At 41.4% G+C, this 15,521-nt stretch overlaps 2 protein-coding genes across 2 annotated transcripts in view; both read right to left on the reverse strand.

The window, feature by feature from the left end:
- Window positions 1-3,874, reverse strand: part of CLOCK (clock circadian regulator) — a 54,886-nt gene extending 51,012 nt beyond the window's left edge. Inside the window, exon 1 of the mRNA XM_005149077.3 lies at window positions 3,767-3,874. The gene's annotated coding sequence lies outside the window, so the exon portion shown is untranslated. The remainder of the gene's footprint in view (window positions 1-3,766) is intronic.
- Window positions 3,875-9,466: 5,592 nt separating this feature from the next.
- Window positions 9,467-13,992, reverse strand: PDCL2 (phosducin like 2). The gene is made up of 6 exons (XM_034064806.1): window positions 13,960-13,992; window positions 13,709-13,829; window positions 13,039-13,129; window positions 11,947-12,090; window positions 9,914-10,122; window positions 9,467-9,630 (listed from the first exon to the last, which is right to left on the reverse strand). Exons 1-6 carry the CDS (start codon window positions 13,990-13,992, stop codon window positions 9,467-9,469), a joined length of 762 nt encoding a protein of 253 aa, XP_033920697.1.
- Between the last annotated feature and the right edge of the window lie 1,529 nt (window positions 13,993-15,521).

The raw sequence follows: 15,521 nt of genomic DNA on the forward strand, positions 1-15,521 counted from the left end.
TTATGTCCAGCAGCACAGAGTTACAGCACAGTAACTTGGCACAGAGAAATCTGAAAGCCACTCTCTAGTCTGCCAGAAGGGGTTCAAACCATAACCTCTAAGCAGGCTCCACATTTCACTGGGAAGATACATCAACTCAGAACTTCTCATTTCAGTGGCACTCTTCAGAACATGGAAGAAAAATTAAAAAGTAAGCTTCACTGGACAAAGCAGAACCAGCAATATGCATACTTCTCTAGGGAGAAGGGCACCCAAATGACAGAGACAAGTCCTGATTTCCAGTTTCTAACGGCATTTAAAGTTTTAAATGGAAGAAAATACAAAACAGTTCTTGGAACAGAGGCACTCTCCTCCTTTTTCTCCAATAAAATAACTGGCCTAGTATCTCTCTTTAGCCCAATTAGACCTTAATCATCTTATACACAAGGAAAAGTGGATTTTTAGGGTTTGGGGTTTTGTTAGTTTGTTGTTCAGGTTTTTTAAGGAGACATCAACAAAATCTCTTCCTCCTCACCTTTTGTTTTTTCTGAACAAAAGGGAGAGTCACCACAGGGTTTTGGTCTTAGTCCAATCCCATAGGTGTGCCTGAGGTGTGGTTTGAACATGCCTCTGGAGAAGTGAATGCCTAATTTACAGATTGCCTAATTTAATAATAGTAAACAGATTTAGATGCCAAGATGCTCAGTTGTGACAAGATTATGGAAGATCTGAATGAGAACAAAACTCCAAAGTGTTTGAAAAACTTCACTAGTGAAAACATAGAGACCTGTAAAATTTAGCCTACACATGGTTACAATTTTATTTGGGGCTAGACACCCACAGTCCATCTAAACCACAGTTCTGACCTCCCTGTATTATTTTATGGATCTGGCCATATAGCAAAATAACATAAATAAAAAAAAACAAAAACTTTTCAGAGAAACCTGCAAACATCCTTTTAATGGAACTCTAAATGGACCTCTATAGAAGAACAAAGCCACATATATTTTTAAAATCCACTTTAAATGGACCTTACTCCAAGAATTGTTTTCTTCTGGTTTATATGAGCATAATAAACTAGCACCACTTATCTGGTGGTACAAGGCTGCCATTGTGGGGAAATGATGATAGCTTCAAAACTGAAGCTTTATTATATTCTCCGAGATTATTAAACACATAGTTTTAAGGACTAAACATTCATGTAGAAGCATTTATGCCTAATTTGGCTACATTTTTATCATGAAGATGAGGAATGCCCATAGTATCTACTAAGCTTAATAAGCTCCATTCTCTAAATACAAGCCTTTATCAGTCTTGAATCTCATGGGTATATCTAATTTCTAAGGAACTATATTTAATAAAATATTAATGTTACTAATGATGATTTTATAATATACTCAGCAATACTGCTCAAAACAGCAGTGCAGAATTAGAAAACTAATTCAGTGATTTTAATGACAAAATGTAACAGCTGGAAAGTGTCCAAACTGTGCAACACGAAAGTGCTGAAAGAATGAGAAGCCTTGTTGCTTCCACATAATACTAAATATATGACAACCTCAGAGTATCAAAACTTTTTACATATATGTTTATATATTCTGAAAGCAGCTATAATTAAGAATTTATATTATACACAAAAAGTATGGTAAGGGAATATTAAGACTATAAAATTAAACACTCAGGCATGAGGTATGCAAAAATTAAAATGGCTTTTGCATTACAAAAGAATTTTGTGGCAGCAGTAAGGGCTGAGAATGTAATCCTTCAGGGCAGCACACAACTGCATCAACTATGAGTCTCTTTCCTCTTCTGTGATTTTGTATTTCACATCTTTAACTCTTGCAGCAAATGAAGAGGGGAATCTCTGACAGTTTCAAATTACTACAGACACCCCCCAATAACTGACTTAACAAAAGAGCCAAATGCAGTACTAAGCTACTTCCCCTACAGGAACCACCCACAACAGCGAATGAGATACCTTCCAATTGATATATCCGAATTTGCTTATGCCACAGATACATTGAGACATCGGAATTTCATTTTAGACTGCTACATAACTGAAGGTGTACTTCCTATACCTATTATTATCCTGCAAGACTACTAAATTCAAAATAATAATACTAATACCACTAATAACGAGGACTACTAACAACAATTCAGTATTAGTAGAAGATGAGAGACCCAGTTGAAAGGTTTGGTGACAGTCTATCCATAGTTTCACAGGTATTTTTATCCCCTCCAGAGAGAAAGTTGCCTTAAACCAGCCACTGCTCCCCCAGCAGCATAGTGACTCTCTCCTGTTCTTGTGTCACTCCTTCAGTGGCACCAGTACAGAAGTGAGCAAATCAGCTCACTTAACATAGAAAAGTTAAAAACACTTATGAAATAAATAAATAGAAGAATCTCAGGAACAACTACTACTGTCTTTGCTATGCAGCTATCAGTCAGTACCCTAATATAGTTTGAATATCTAACAAAGTCTTTTCCTCAAGAAAGCCCTACTCACTGCAGTGTGATGAAAAAAAAAACATTACTAATCAAGTTTGTAATAACATTTCACATGAAGCACATGTGAGGAGAGTGGTCAATAGCTCTACTAATGATTTTTATCTTCAATTTTTTGCACTAATTTAGAATACAAGAATACAGCAAAAAAAAAGAAGAAATATAGCAAAAATAGAAGAAAACAGCAAAATGCTCAAAACTCTTGAAAGTGACTATTTTCTTGGCAAGACAAATCCATCCGTGAAGATACATGACTTGGGTGAAATCCTGTGCTAACAAGATAATTATTCAACACTAGAAATTAATTTTAAAGTAATTACCACTCAGTTTTAATATTGTTAAGTACAGAAAGAGTAAAATTACCTACAACAGAGAATTTATGGAACCCTCAGAGATTAATATAGAAAATACTCTCTGATTTCCTCACATCTTTATTTTACCTGTGTGTGTGTGTGTGTGTTAAACTTTTCTACATAAGAACATGAAGCAGAAGAAACAGAAAACAAAATAAGGCTGAATAGCACCTTAAACTATTACATATCAACCCAGGAGTTATCTTTTTAACTCTTTAGACTGTTTGTTAAGAAGAGGTAACTCTTGCCTTACCAACAAAATTCTCATCTTAAAAACATCAGCACCCACATTCAACCAAAACCCTCCTAACCCAATGTAATGTAAGGTAACGTTTGGTAATCTGAAACTAGCACCTGTAACGTGTTTGAGAAAGTATCTGAAAGGATATATATCTGAAAATCAATAGTTTATTTTAAAAAATGAATGCAGCTACTTGTCCTGTCAAGTAGAATTCCTCTAGTTCAATAACCAAATGCTATCACACTTCAAATAACAGGCCCCAAGCCCATAGATATTCATAGACAAATGGATTTTATTCCTGTAAGATTGAATAGTGTGAAATAACCACAACTGCTCAGACTGAACTCTGCCAGGACTACCACAACTGAGGTGTATTTCTCAAGTGCTTCTTTCACTAGACTATTTGCTCAAACAATCCTCCTGCCTTCTGGCACACCTGTCACCCGGAGAAACGATCCAGGTTAAATATAACCACATTCAAAAAAAAAAAAAGGTAGTTAATTTTAACCTGGATCATTTCGGCCGAGTTCAGTGACGGGACACGGTTCCACGAACGGCTGTGCTGCTACAGCTGAGGGGGGCAGCATAGAGGTGAGAGCTAGGAGCAAGGACGACAGGCCTGTTTTAGTCAACACTGCCACCAACAGCAACGCTTATCAAACTATGTCACAGTAAAAATAATACTTACTTTAAGGATTTAGAGGACCAGGACCTCCGATCAGCCGCTCCACCTTTACATGCCACTTCATATCCCGCCTAGAACTATATCTGACTTCCCCTGTGCCTCTCAGTCGATCCATTTTTAACATGCACATGAAAACAACAGCCTTACAAAACTGTCACTACAAACGATCGATGAGCTTACAAGTACTCCTCCTTATGAAAAAAGCAATCCAAATTTATATCCAGGCCAAAAGTACCAGGAATTTGGAAGCGAAGGCAACAAAAAATCCGAATCTGTCTTAACAGAAACACTAAAATGAAGTACCATGATTTCCAGCCCCTTGCTGGTCATATTTCACATACACACGCACGGAGCATTTGACACACTCATTTTAAGAATGCAGTCGAAGCAGGACTGGGGGCTACTGAGCAGTCCTCGCCTTTAAGAACACACTGAGGGCACCGCAATAAAGTTATCAGAGGAAAAAACCAAAATCAAAACAACCTCACGAAGTACATGCTCAGCTGTGCACCCCGCAGCCCCGGTCACCTGCCGCAGGGACACGCCGCGCCCCGAGGGCCGGGAAAGCTGTCCCGCCGCAGGGGGTGCCAGGGGCCCGCCAAGGCCCAGCCGCCGGGTCGGCACCTACGAATGTACCTGCGGTGCAGCCGCCCGGCCGGCGCGCAAATGCTTCCCGATCACGACGCCGCACGGAGCCGCCGCAGAATCCCCTCAACCCCTTAGAGCGTGGGGGGCCCCTGCTGCACCCGCGGGATGAGCCGCTAAGCGGAGGGGAGCGGCGGTGGGGAGGCAGCGCCAGCGGCTTTGGCCGCCCCACGGCCGAGGGGCCGGCGGCGGCTCGACACGGCACAGCGCGGACAAGGCGCCGGCGGATGCCGGGGAGTCCCGCGGCTGCCCTGCCTGCGCGCAGCCCGGGCGGCGGGGCCGGGAGCGGCCCGGACGGGCGCTGGGCCAGGCGGGCAGCGCTCCAAACGTGCCCGGGAGTTGTGACAGGAGCAAAGTGGGTCACCGGGCCTAGCGGGTGCCCCGCGAGCGTCCCCGGCCCCCGGCGGCGGCCGCCCCCGCCGCGCCCTGCCCAAGGGCAGCCGCTGCCCTCCCCGCAAGCCGCCACCGCCGCAGCGGTTGCGAGGGACCCGCCGGCGCTGTCAAACTTTATCGGCCCCACTCCGAGGCGTCCCCCGCCATCCCTCCCACAGCAGCCGGGCCCGGCGGAGTCTCCCGCCCCGCAGCGCGCTCCTCACCCTGCCCCGCGCGGCCGTTGCCCGCCCGACCTCTCCCGGCGCCCGCCGTTCCGTGCGCGCAGCCCCAAGCCCGCCGCCGGCACAGAGCCTCCTCCAGCGGCAGCGCCAGCAGCCGGGCCCGGGAGTCCTCTCGCGCACCGCGCCTGCGCCGCCCGAGCCCACCGCCGAGCAACCGCGGCGCCTCGCGCCACCGCGCGTGCGCCGGGGCACACTGCATCCCGCGGCACCCCGGCCCTGCGCGCACGGGGACACGCCGCGCACGCGCAGGGCAGCGGGAGGTGATCCCCCGTTTTGCGCGCCTCTCCACGCGTGCGCGCCCCCCGGCCGCGGGAGGCCGGGCAGCGCGGGGTGCGCAGGCGCATTACGCGCTGTGCCTGCCTGACCTCGCCTCACCTTACCTCACCCCACTCGGCGAGGGGAGGAAATGGCCGCCGTCGGTCATGGGCAGCGCGCAGTGGTACAACCGGCGGGTCCTATCCTGGCGCGCAGGTGCCAAGGAAGCCCGACTCGGAGATGCCCGGCAGTACCGTGTCTCCGGCTCGGAGCATCAGGGCTTGCTGAGCCGGCGGTAGCCGAGCTGCGAATGTAGAGCCGGGGAGTGAAGATGGCCCGGCCGCCCTCCGCCTCCAGATACTGGCGCCGTGGGAGGCCGCCAGCGATGTGGCAGCGGGTGCTGTCGCTGCCAGGTGGCATGCTCCGGAGCTGGTTTTGCAGGCGGGCGCGCAGCCCGGAGCCGAGCCCTCGGCAGGGGTTCTTCTGAACGGAGGCGCTTGCCTACTGAAATAGTACACCTGGCGCAAGCCGCCGTTCCGGCAGTGCCCCAGCCTGTGACACGGTGCCCGGCCGTATGGTGATTCCCAGGGGGAAACCCGGATGATCTCTGGGAACAGACGTGGCAGCACAGGTTCTTTAGGGGGCGAGCCACCCCATGATGGCGGTGGTCGGTGATCTCTTTTATCGGGGTGCATGAGCCGGTAAAACGCAACAGAGTGGCAGAGAGCACACTTGACAGTCTCAGTCCTTTTGCCTGTGTGCAATGCTTTTAGTACCAGTTTATAAAACAGCCTTACCTAACGTTAAAAATAAGTGGTCCTAGCTGAGTTTCATATCTCAACACCTAATAAAATCTGGTACCTTTTAAAACACTATTAATATTGCACGGTTTATACAATTTGTATCGTACAGAACTAATGGCCATTGAGGTTGGGGAGATTCCTGGAGTACCAAACGGTAGCCTGATGGAAGGCTCATATCAAAACCTATCCAGTTTTCTGACTGAAAAGCTTTAAGCTGCTTTTAAACCCATTGTTCTCCTTTGCTAATCCTTACCGTTTGGAGGGTGGTTTTGTGTGTGACTGGAAGGTAAGAGTAATTGTGAACTTGACAATTGGAGTTCCCTGTATGAGGCTCAAGTATTTTTGTTAGGCAGCCTACGCAGTAATGAGGTAAATTTCTTAAGAAAATGTGTCATTTCAGCACCGGAGGACACGGCTGTAGTGGTAGTTTGCAGGACTATCTCTGGTAATAAAATTAATGTGTTTGTGGGTTGGTAAAAACTGCAGGATGTGGCTATCTATATGCTTGACTTTGCACAGAAAGTTGTGAGACAAACCAGCTAATAAATACAAACAGCAGCAGGTATCAGAGAGATGCCTAATGGATTGCACCCATACTGCATGACTGGAATATGCTTAAACATGCAGTGATTGTGTTAGCATAAAACTGGTCTGCATGCAACAAGACAAAACAGCATGCTTTTCTGTAAAATAAAACATTGCTGAGTAGTAAGAGTATGTAAATATTCACAGTTTTCTTTCTCAGCTAGTTACAAGGATGTTAATTTTTCATTTGATCTAAACAGCAATATACCTAAAAGTGTAATTACAGATATGTATCTACAAAAGCTTAATTAGTGTTTGTGTCTGGAATGAAGTAAGGAACTTGGCTGCAAAATCTCATGGATTTTTCTTTCTGGATCATTTTCCAGGTATATCGGTTTCCCTGTTTGATTCACCTTGTGACCAAAGTCATGCAAAGGTGGTGTAGAGCCAGGAACTTCTTCAGCAGTAATGCTGCTAGAGAGCTAGCTATGAGCTCAGTTTTCCCCCTTGAAGAACTTTAAAGAGTATTAGTAAAACCACTTGTTTTTGTTACCTACTGATTCATAATACTTTGTTCCTAGCTTTCAGTTTCTGCAAATGTGATGTAAACAGAATTATTTCATTACTCATTCGAAGGATAATGGTGAAATGTGGAAAAGATAATAGGATACAGCAGAAATTGAAAACCCAGGAGAAAATGTAAGAATATTTTCAACATAAATGCCTAGTTACCACAACTAGAATACAGCCAAAAAATCAGAAGGCTAGAACCAGCATCAAATTCAATGTGTCAAATTTGCCACAAGATCTTTACTAACCAGTAGTAATGCTTCAGACAAACAAAGTAGAGACTGTACTGTCTTTCTTCACACCTTGCCTATACGGGAGCGTAACACCTACCCACTGCAGTGCTGCAGCAGTAAGTTAGTCTGTGGCTTGCATGTCTTACATTTTGAGATGGATGAGATCGAAACAGGCAATACAGCTTTGGAGATGACACGTTTGCTTTTACTGCAGAAGTTATGGTCTAACCAAGGTCATTTTTTAAATGCTACTTCTCTTTTGAAAGAGTTTTAAAGGCTTGTGAGGGAACAGGGCAGAAAGCTTAGAAATGGTGTGGTTTTATGAAATGATTCTCCACCCAGATACAATACTTTTATGGCTCTTATCGTCCATATGAGTTTGTTCTGGTGTGCAGTAACAGTTTTGTTTCACTCACAAAGTTTACATGAGAGCCAACATAATTTTCAGACATTGCCAAATAATGAGCAGGAAATCTTTTGTGAATTACTGAATGATGGGACTGGAGTGGGCCTGAAATGCAGGTGTTTTTAGCATGCACCAACTAACTATAGCCATGTTTCCTGCAGAACTGTGATTGCCATCTTGTGCATGGTGAATATTCAGAGGCATAGAACAATTGCCTGCTTGGAAAGTTCCGTGTTGATCCTCACTGACAAATTCAAAAGAATCTGTGTGAGGAAGCTGGTCTTGAAACTGAATTTCACATCACTCCAGGGTACTAACCTCTGTGGATTTAACAAAGACAGACTTGAAAGCCTGTTACAATATGCATAACCCTTGCAAAGCAAGACTGACCAATATTCAGTCCTAGCCCCTTTTCCTACAAATGGCATAACTGATCAAGAACCAGAAACATAGCATCATAAAGCAGTTTGGGTTGAAAGGGACCTGTGCAGTTGTGTGTTGCACTAGTGCACCTCAGGGCAAGCACAGTAGCAGGAGGGAGGTTCGCCACTAAGAGGAAGCGGGTGGTAGTACTCCTTTTATTGCAGCCGACAATGATGCTTGCCTGAAGTGACTGTGGAAACGTATCTGAAGTTACTGGTGACCTATTTACATTTAAAACTACTAGTTAGCTTTCTAGTTTTGAAGTGGCAGGTAACAGCAGTTTAGCCATTATCTCTGAAATGCATTTACTAGTTATATCTTTAACTCTACAAAATAAAAGGTTCAAGGCGAGGTTGGACAGGTCTTTGAGTAACCTTGTCTCTAGTGGAAGGTGCCCCTACCCATGGCAGGGGGGTTGGAACTAAATGAGGTGCTTTCCAACTCTTAACGATTCTATGATTCATTAGCACATGAGAGATCGTGCTTTTTTATGATGAGTCACAGGAAAAATAACTAATACTATATGCAGTTTGATTACTCAAAATCTGAATCAGGAGTGTGGTCTCTTCATGTCACTCATGTAGTTTTGCTTATCTACAGCTTGTAACTGTAAACTTTTTTTAACGATATATTTTTTGTTATGAAGGAACAACTGATGCAACTGTCAGTATTCTAGCATAGTGGACTGGGAAGATTATCCTTGACCCTGGAGAAAATTCTTGAACGCCTGTCAAACAAACAACTTAGTCAGGGCATTAAGGGCCAAATCTTGACTTTGTATTGCTATACACATGGTCTGTGGATCACCTTTTCAGTGAAGGGAACCAAGAAGGTACTTAGCAGAATGGGGTTGTGCTACAGTCATTTCACTGAGAATTAAAGGAGTATCGTGTAGCAATGCTGGATAAAAGGAGGAAGAAAAGCGTGGATTACAGCCCACCAGCTAATACTCTCCCTTTCCCATTCTATTTAAGCAGAGTTTGTATGAAATGGAGAATTGAGACTCTCGGGGTAAATGACAGCCATCTATATGGATCTAATCCGTCGAAGTATGGATTTAATTTACATCAGTTTTCTTCCACAAAGTAAGTAAGCAAGCAAACAAACAAAAAAAAAAGAGTGAAACAAAAGCTCTTTTTTTCCTTTTTTTATTTTTTCAGGCTTACCAAAGGAGCAAACCCAGTATTTGAGCTAATTTAGGTCAGAGCAGATGATATATTAACATTTTCTCATATAATATGTGGTTTCATCACATCACTGCTTTTTGTATTGGTGGCTTCACAAGCAGGAATATTTTGCACTGGAAGTGTCATCATATTCACAATGCCCTTTTTTGGGTTTTCTTCTAAGTCAGTTTCTATTGCTCCAACTTCAGCTAGTTTCCATTCCAGCTCTGTAAAAACAACAATTTATTCTGATAACTGCAATAAATTCTCACTTAAGAAAAAAGGACATTTATTAAAGACCAAGATCCATCTTAACAACACAAAAAACAGCCATCCTTGCAACAGCCTAACTTTATCCCAGTAAAAAATCTAACCATGAAATTGCAACTTTATCAATTCTTATCCAATATTTTTATCGCTTATCAGAATTATATGAGTTCTTGTGATCTAATGATTACAAAGAACATAAAATATTGTATAATGTGAATAATTTTAAAATATTTTTCATACCTTCTACTTTAAGATGTATTCCTCCACATTGAGTTACTCCAATGAACCTGCTTTTTATTTCACCAGTTTTATATACAAGTAGTGTGGGTAAACAGCTGTCATGGTAATTCTGAATGCAGCTGTTCACAGCAGCCTTGAGAAACTTGACTTCTGGAAACTTTCTGGCCAGTAGGCTGAGGTGTTTGTTAATCAGTAAACACATTGGGATGCTAGAAAAGTGTAAAAAATCACAATGACACAGCTGGTGTAAATGATCTGTAAAATAAAGTTATTAAAAATAAAGCTTTTGAAGAATAAATGTACCTTTTCCTATAGTCTGCTTCTACTGTAAATTTTTAGAAGGATTGCACCACAAATTTTGTTTAACTTCTAAGATCATTGGGGTTTAAAGACCTGTCCAAATAAAAATATGTAATAGTCACAGTCTATAAATTAGGTCAGTAAAGCTACCAAACAGTTGAGCATTGTGCCTCAATTTTGTTCTCCACTACAATTCTTAAAGCTCATTTTGTCCATTCATGGTAGAGTTTAAATGAGATTTTTTTATTATTTTTTTTTAATCTGTACTATACATTTTACTTTCATGTATTAGAACTGGCTTTCAGTTTACCATTTGGTTCTTCATTCTTTAAATAAAATCTAAGTAACATCAGCGAAACCTTTATGTAGTCATATTACCACCATAGGCCTGTTGATTACTTTCACAGCTACTGTTTACAGTACAACCACTATATAAGCCTCAGTTTAAAAAATGCAAACAACACAAACAAAACAAACAAAAACTTCAAACAAGCAAAAAAGACTTTCACAATTACAAACAATGTTGGGTTTTTTTGCTCCCCTCCATCCCCTTAACCTTTTAGAAGTTAGGATTTTTGCTACAAGTGGCTGAAGTTAAGAGAGACTGGTTTACCCTATGGGTCCTCGACGAGTTCCCGCAGTACCCTCTCGTGGCCAAAGGCAGGTGAAGCAGTTTTGTTACTGGCCACTAGAGTAACTTCGGAGACCTCCTATTTATTCCTAAGGAATGATGAGTTTTCTCACAGACTCGTATTTATGAAACGGTAAAGTACAGGATTGATTCTTCAGTAAACAAAACCAACTAAAAACAAGAAAAGCTGCTATTTTCTTTCTTCAGGTCTGTAAATTTACATTACTGTAATTTGAACAATTTCACTCTCACTTGATTGACCTGTTCCTCATGGACTTAATACTCAATTCCTGACAACTTAGAGGAATCAAAGAAGATTCTCCCCAATAGATTTAAAAAGAAGGAAAAAAGAGAGCCAGTCTGAATCTAAGCAATGCATTCAATATTCCATACTAATTCTCAGTGCTTTTCAAAAACATCTAACGGAGTTGCTAACATATCCTGAGCTGATCATGGAAACCCTCTGACATTTCTGCTGGATCCTGTCGCAACTTCTCTTACCATTGGAGAATTTATTGGGGAATGATAAACAAATGAATTCCCTAGCTTTGCTCAGGTTTATAACTGAGAATTATCCTACTGGGCTTTTGATTAATTCCAGTAAAAGGGGAAATAAGGTGGAATAATCGTATAGAGCACTCCTTCTGAGAAAAGAACCTGCAAACCAACTTCCTTTAACACAGACTTCTTTTGACACACACAGTGGACACTACTTTAGAATCATAGAATGGTTCGAGTTGGAAAGGGCCTTAAGATCATTTAGGCAACGACACCTTACACTAGACCATGTCACCCAAGGCTCTATCTAACCTGGCATTGAACACTGCGAGGGATCAAGCATTTACCACTTCCCTACTTTCTCAGTGAAATTCAGAAATCTCAGTGAGGTGTAGTGCGTAGTGATAAGCATATGCAGCAAGAGATATCTTTCATATAATTGAAGGAATTAACTCTTACAAAGTCAGTTGATAAGTCAAAGAGGTCCCATCTCCAAACAATTGCTATTACATTAGTCTACTGTATTTCATTTTTCTTGTTATTTTAATTATTAGTTCAATTCTCTATATTGAAGTATTAACATCTTAAACAAGAATGGAATTACCTTGACCGATAAAGATGAATTATAACCCAAACATCTTCTGGAGCATTTGTCACTTCCTTTACATACTGCTCTCCACAAATTTCTCTTAGCTCCCCATACTTTTGCCTCCTCTGAAGACACTTCCATTCTTGCAAACGTTGCTGCCTAATTAAAAAGTAATAATAACAGCAATAAGCATCTTTGGAACATTTAAAATGCATTTTAAAGTATCTAGTGCATTTCTCTCAATTACTTTAAAAGATGCTGTGAGTAACCCTTTAGCTCAAGGTCTTTGAATGTAACTTCAGAGCTAGGAAGGCTTCTATGCTATTCCATATTCAATAAGAGAACATTAAAATACATTTTTTTAGTTCATCATATCAGATTTGGGAAATTGGAGTAATAAACACATTGCACAGGGATTTATCATTTGAGACAAAGCAATAAAAATCCAGGTGCTATTTTTTTATTATTATTATGAATATATTAGTTTGAGGAAGAGCTATTTACAATTTTAAAATAATTCACAACAATTGGAATGTAAACCCAGTAGATGGCAGTCTTCATCTATAAAAATATTTGCAAGGTAGGAAAAAAAATGCCTTACTGAGATTAGCTGAACTAAAAGCAGCTATTAATTTTACTAACTGAAAGCCACCATAGAAATGTCTTTTCCAAAAAAGGTTAAAAAACATATATGCAATGTTATTATAAACTAGCAACAATGCTAACTTAGGTAAATGTTGAGTATACAACGTTTCAAACATACAGTACCAGAATATGGCTTCAAGCTGAACTGAGGATGTAAAACAGTAGTTTCCACTGTGGCACCTTCTGTTAGTTTTCTTTTAAATATCCATCTTTCACACTAAACAATTTTGTTCTAACAAAACAACAAAGTAAAATATGGTGTAACTGCTTCTCTTTGCCACAGGTAATCAGGAAGAAGTAGGATAGCAATGTGAGTGCTGTCTTTCTGCTGGCAATGAAAGGCAGATGCGTCAATCAGCAGACATGACTGCTTCAAAGATTTTAAGTTTATTTTTCAAGAGCATGTACATGCATGACAGTGACATGTGTACTCTTAGTCTGGAGAGAAGTATCCTATTATACCTGTACTTTTCAATAGCTTCCCTATCAGCCTCGTCAAAATCATCTTCAGCTTCCTCTAATTCTTTAAGATTCATTCTTTCATATGGCTTCACTAGAAACAACAAAAAAAATTAGTCGCTTTTTGTTCCCCAAACTGTCTGCAAACATTTATTTAAAATGAAAAGTATAACCTAGGTGTGGAGCTAATGGAAAGAAACAGATGTACTAATTTCAGAAGTTAGTCAACTTTGGCCTAACTCTAGGTTAGAGAGAGGAAAATGAATTTCTTTAAATCGTAGAATCATAGAAGAGTTAGGGTTGGAAAGGACCTTAAGATCATCTAGTTCCAACCCCCTGCCATGGACGGGGACAACAATACAGCTATACAGGAAAAAACAGAAATACAGGAGTAGATTACAACCAATTGTTCATAATATGAATCTTGCTTATACTGATTGGTTATTTTATGACATTATGAAAATCATTCATACGTTACATGCCATGTTTGTCAGTAACTGTTATATCTGCGTTGTATGTTTAATTCAGAATCCTTTTAAAATCACCAAGTGAAAATCATTAAAATAATGATACAGTTGTTGTACAATATTTAAGTTACTAGCAGCATTATTGAAAATACTTCTGCTTTTCAAATTTTGTTATAGTAATGGCATGTATTTTTAATTTTACGTGCCTTCTGCTTCTTTCTGCAAGCGTAAAACCATTTCTTCAATTTCATCTTTTGGGTTTTCTTTTGGAGGAAGAATTCCAAATTGTCTCAGTATGTCATTCCATTCAGTATCTTCATTTGGGTCCTGTTTTAATATAATGAAACAAAACTAAATCAATCTTGTGCACCTTTTTAAAATCAAAACCAGCCCTTCTTCATGTTGGCACGTATTAAGGAGGTTACAAAAGGAAACCATTACTTAGAGGCTGCAATACCTTCATGGACAGTTCTCTATCATGGATTTTCATTCGGCATTTTTTATTTCTGAACAGAAAACAGCAAGAAAATAAGAAAGAAAACTAAAAATGTAAGCATAGATAAAATAGTCTGTCTCCAAAATACGAGCTAAAAATTGCCTAAAAGATGTATGGAAACTTATTTCAGAAACACAAAACTATACACCGCTTACTTAAACACAATTAAAGAAATATGTCTCTATACAGGCAGGCTTTTTGTATCAGTATTGTGTTGCTACTAAGAATAAGGTATTAGAATCATAGACTCATAGAATCAACTAGGTTGGAAAAGATCTTCAAGGTCATCAAGTCCAACCTTGTGGCAATTTCTCTTAAACAGTTAAGATGAACGAACTTCACGCTATTTATGCACAGGCCCTGGCAGCTGCCTTTGCTCCTGACCTTCTCCCTCCCTGTCCTTTTATCTCTCCGGTTGCCTCCATTGAGGTGATTGCCTCAGGCACCTCCCTCCCCTACCTACCTGCAGCCTCCCCCGTTGCCTTGATGTTCCCACCCCCGCTCCCTCAGTCTCGGCTGCTGCCAGACCCTGACACCTTGGGTCCGGGGTGACCCTCTGCGCCCACCTGCATGGCTGTCCCCGGAGCACTGCCTCAGCTTATGGAGGCCGCTGGTCTGACGGGACGGCAGCGGCCGTTGGGGCAGGGCCACCTCGCCGCCCTCACTGGCTCTAACGGTGGTGGCCTGAGGCAGCAGTGGGCCCCAACTGTTTGGCCCTGCTGAGGAAACTGATCCTGTTCACAGCAATTTCAGAAAAATTAAAGCACAAAAGAAGCAGGAATAAACAAATCCTGAAGGCTCCCTGCTTTGTCTGTTCAGCCATGGCCTGCTTGAGTGGAGGATGGTAGTTGTGTGGCGTAAGGCTTTTTGTGGCAGGCAGCACGTTAGTTAGAGTAGGGGTCATATGTAGCTAGATCTTCAGTTCATGCATAATAGCAGCAGTTTAACTAGAGGCACAGCAAACTGCAAAGTGAAAGCAAGCAGGCAAGAGAAGGAACAGGGCTTCTTAAGCTGATTTCCTCCTCTGAGTCCATCTGTTTTCCCAGCCACCTTCTGAAGTTCAGCTCCTCATCCAAGCTTGCAGAGCCAGTAATGCTGAGGTCAATTTAATCCCTGACTAGCCAGTACCATGTTAAAAAAAACAAACCCAATCAGCTTCTACACTAGTAGATTAGTTATTTAATACATAATTACAACCTCAACTTCATATGTCAACATAACTGGTGTGAAAATAAACTCAGAGAGCAGCTAGGAAGATTGTGAAATTGACTTGTGCTTTTGAGTACAGTTTCCCTAAGTCTGTATCAAAACCAGTTGAGTTTTCAAATGAATCCTAATTCTCGAGGAATGCAAATAACGCAGTTATCTTCTGAATGATAACCATACTGCATCTGTGACTTAATAGCTAAAAAAAAAATTGATGCCATTGTATTCCAATTGAACTGAAGTCATGATGGGTCTTCAAAACATGCGACTTGTTCAATTTCCTTTAGTGAAGGAAATAGAAATTATCACCAGCATCA

The sequence above is a fragment of the Melopsittacus undulatus genome, chromosome 7, assembly GCF_012275295.1.
Source record: "Melopsittacus undulatus isolate bMelUnd1 chromosome 7, bMelUnd1.mat.Z, whole genome shotgun sequence".
In the NCBI taxonomy this organism is placed as follows: domain Eukaryota; kingdom Metazoa; phylum Chordata; class Aves; order Psittaciformes; family Psittaculidae; genus Melopsittacus; species Melopsittacus undulatus.

Excerpts from the sequence above, each read along its gene's own strand:
- PDCL2 (XM_034064806.1), bottom strand. The coding sequence starts at position 13,992 with ATGAAAATCCATGATAGAGAACTGTCCATGAAG. Across the intron at positions 13,830-13,959 it reads ATAGAGAACTGTCCATGAAG|GACCCAAATGAAGATACTGA; the intron begins GTATTGCAGCCT and ends ATATTAAAACAG. Across the intron at positions 13,130-13,708 it reads CTTGCAGAAAGAAGCAGAAG|TGAAGCCATATGAAAGAATG; the intron begins GCACGTAAAATT and ends TGTTGTTTCTAG.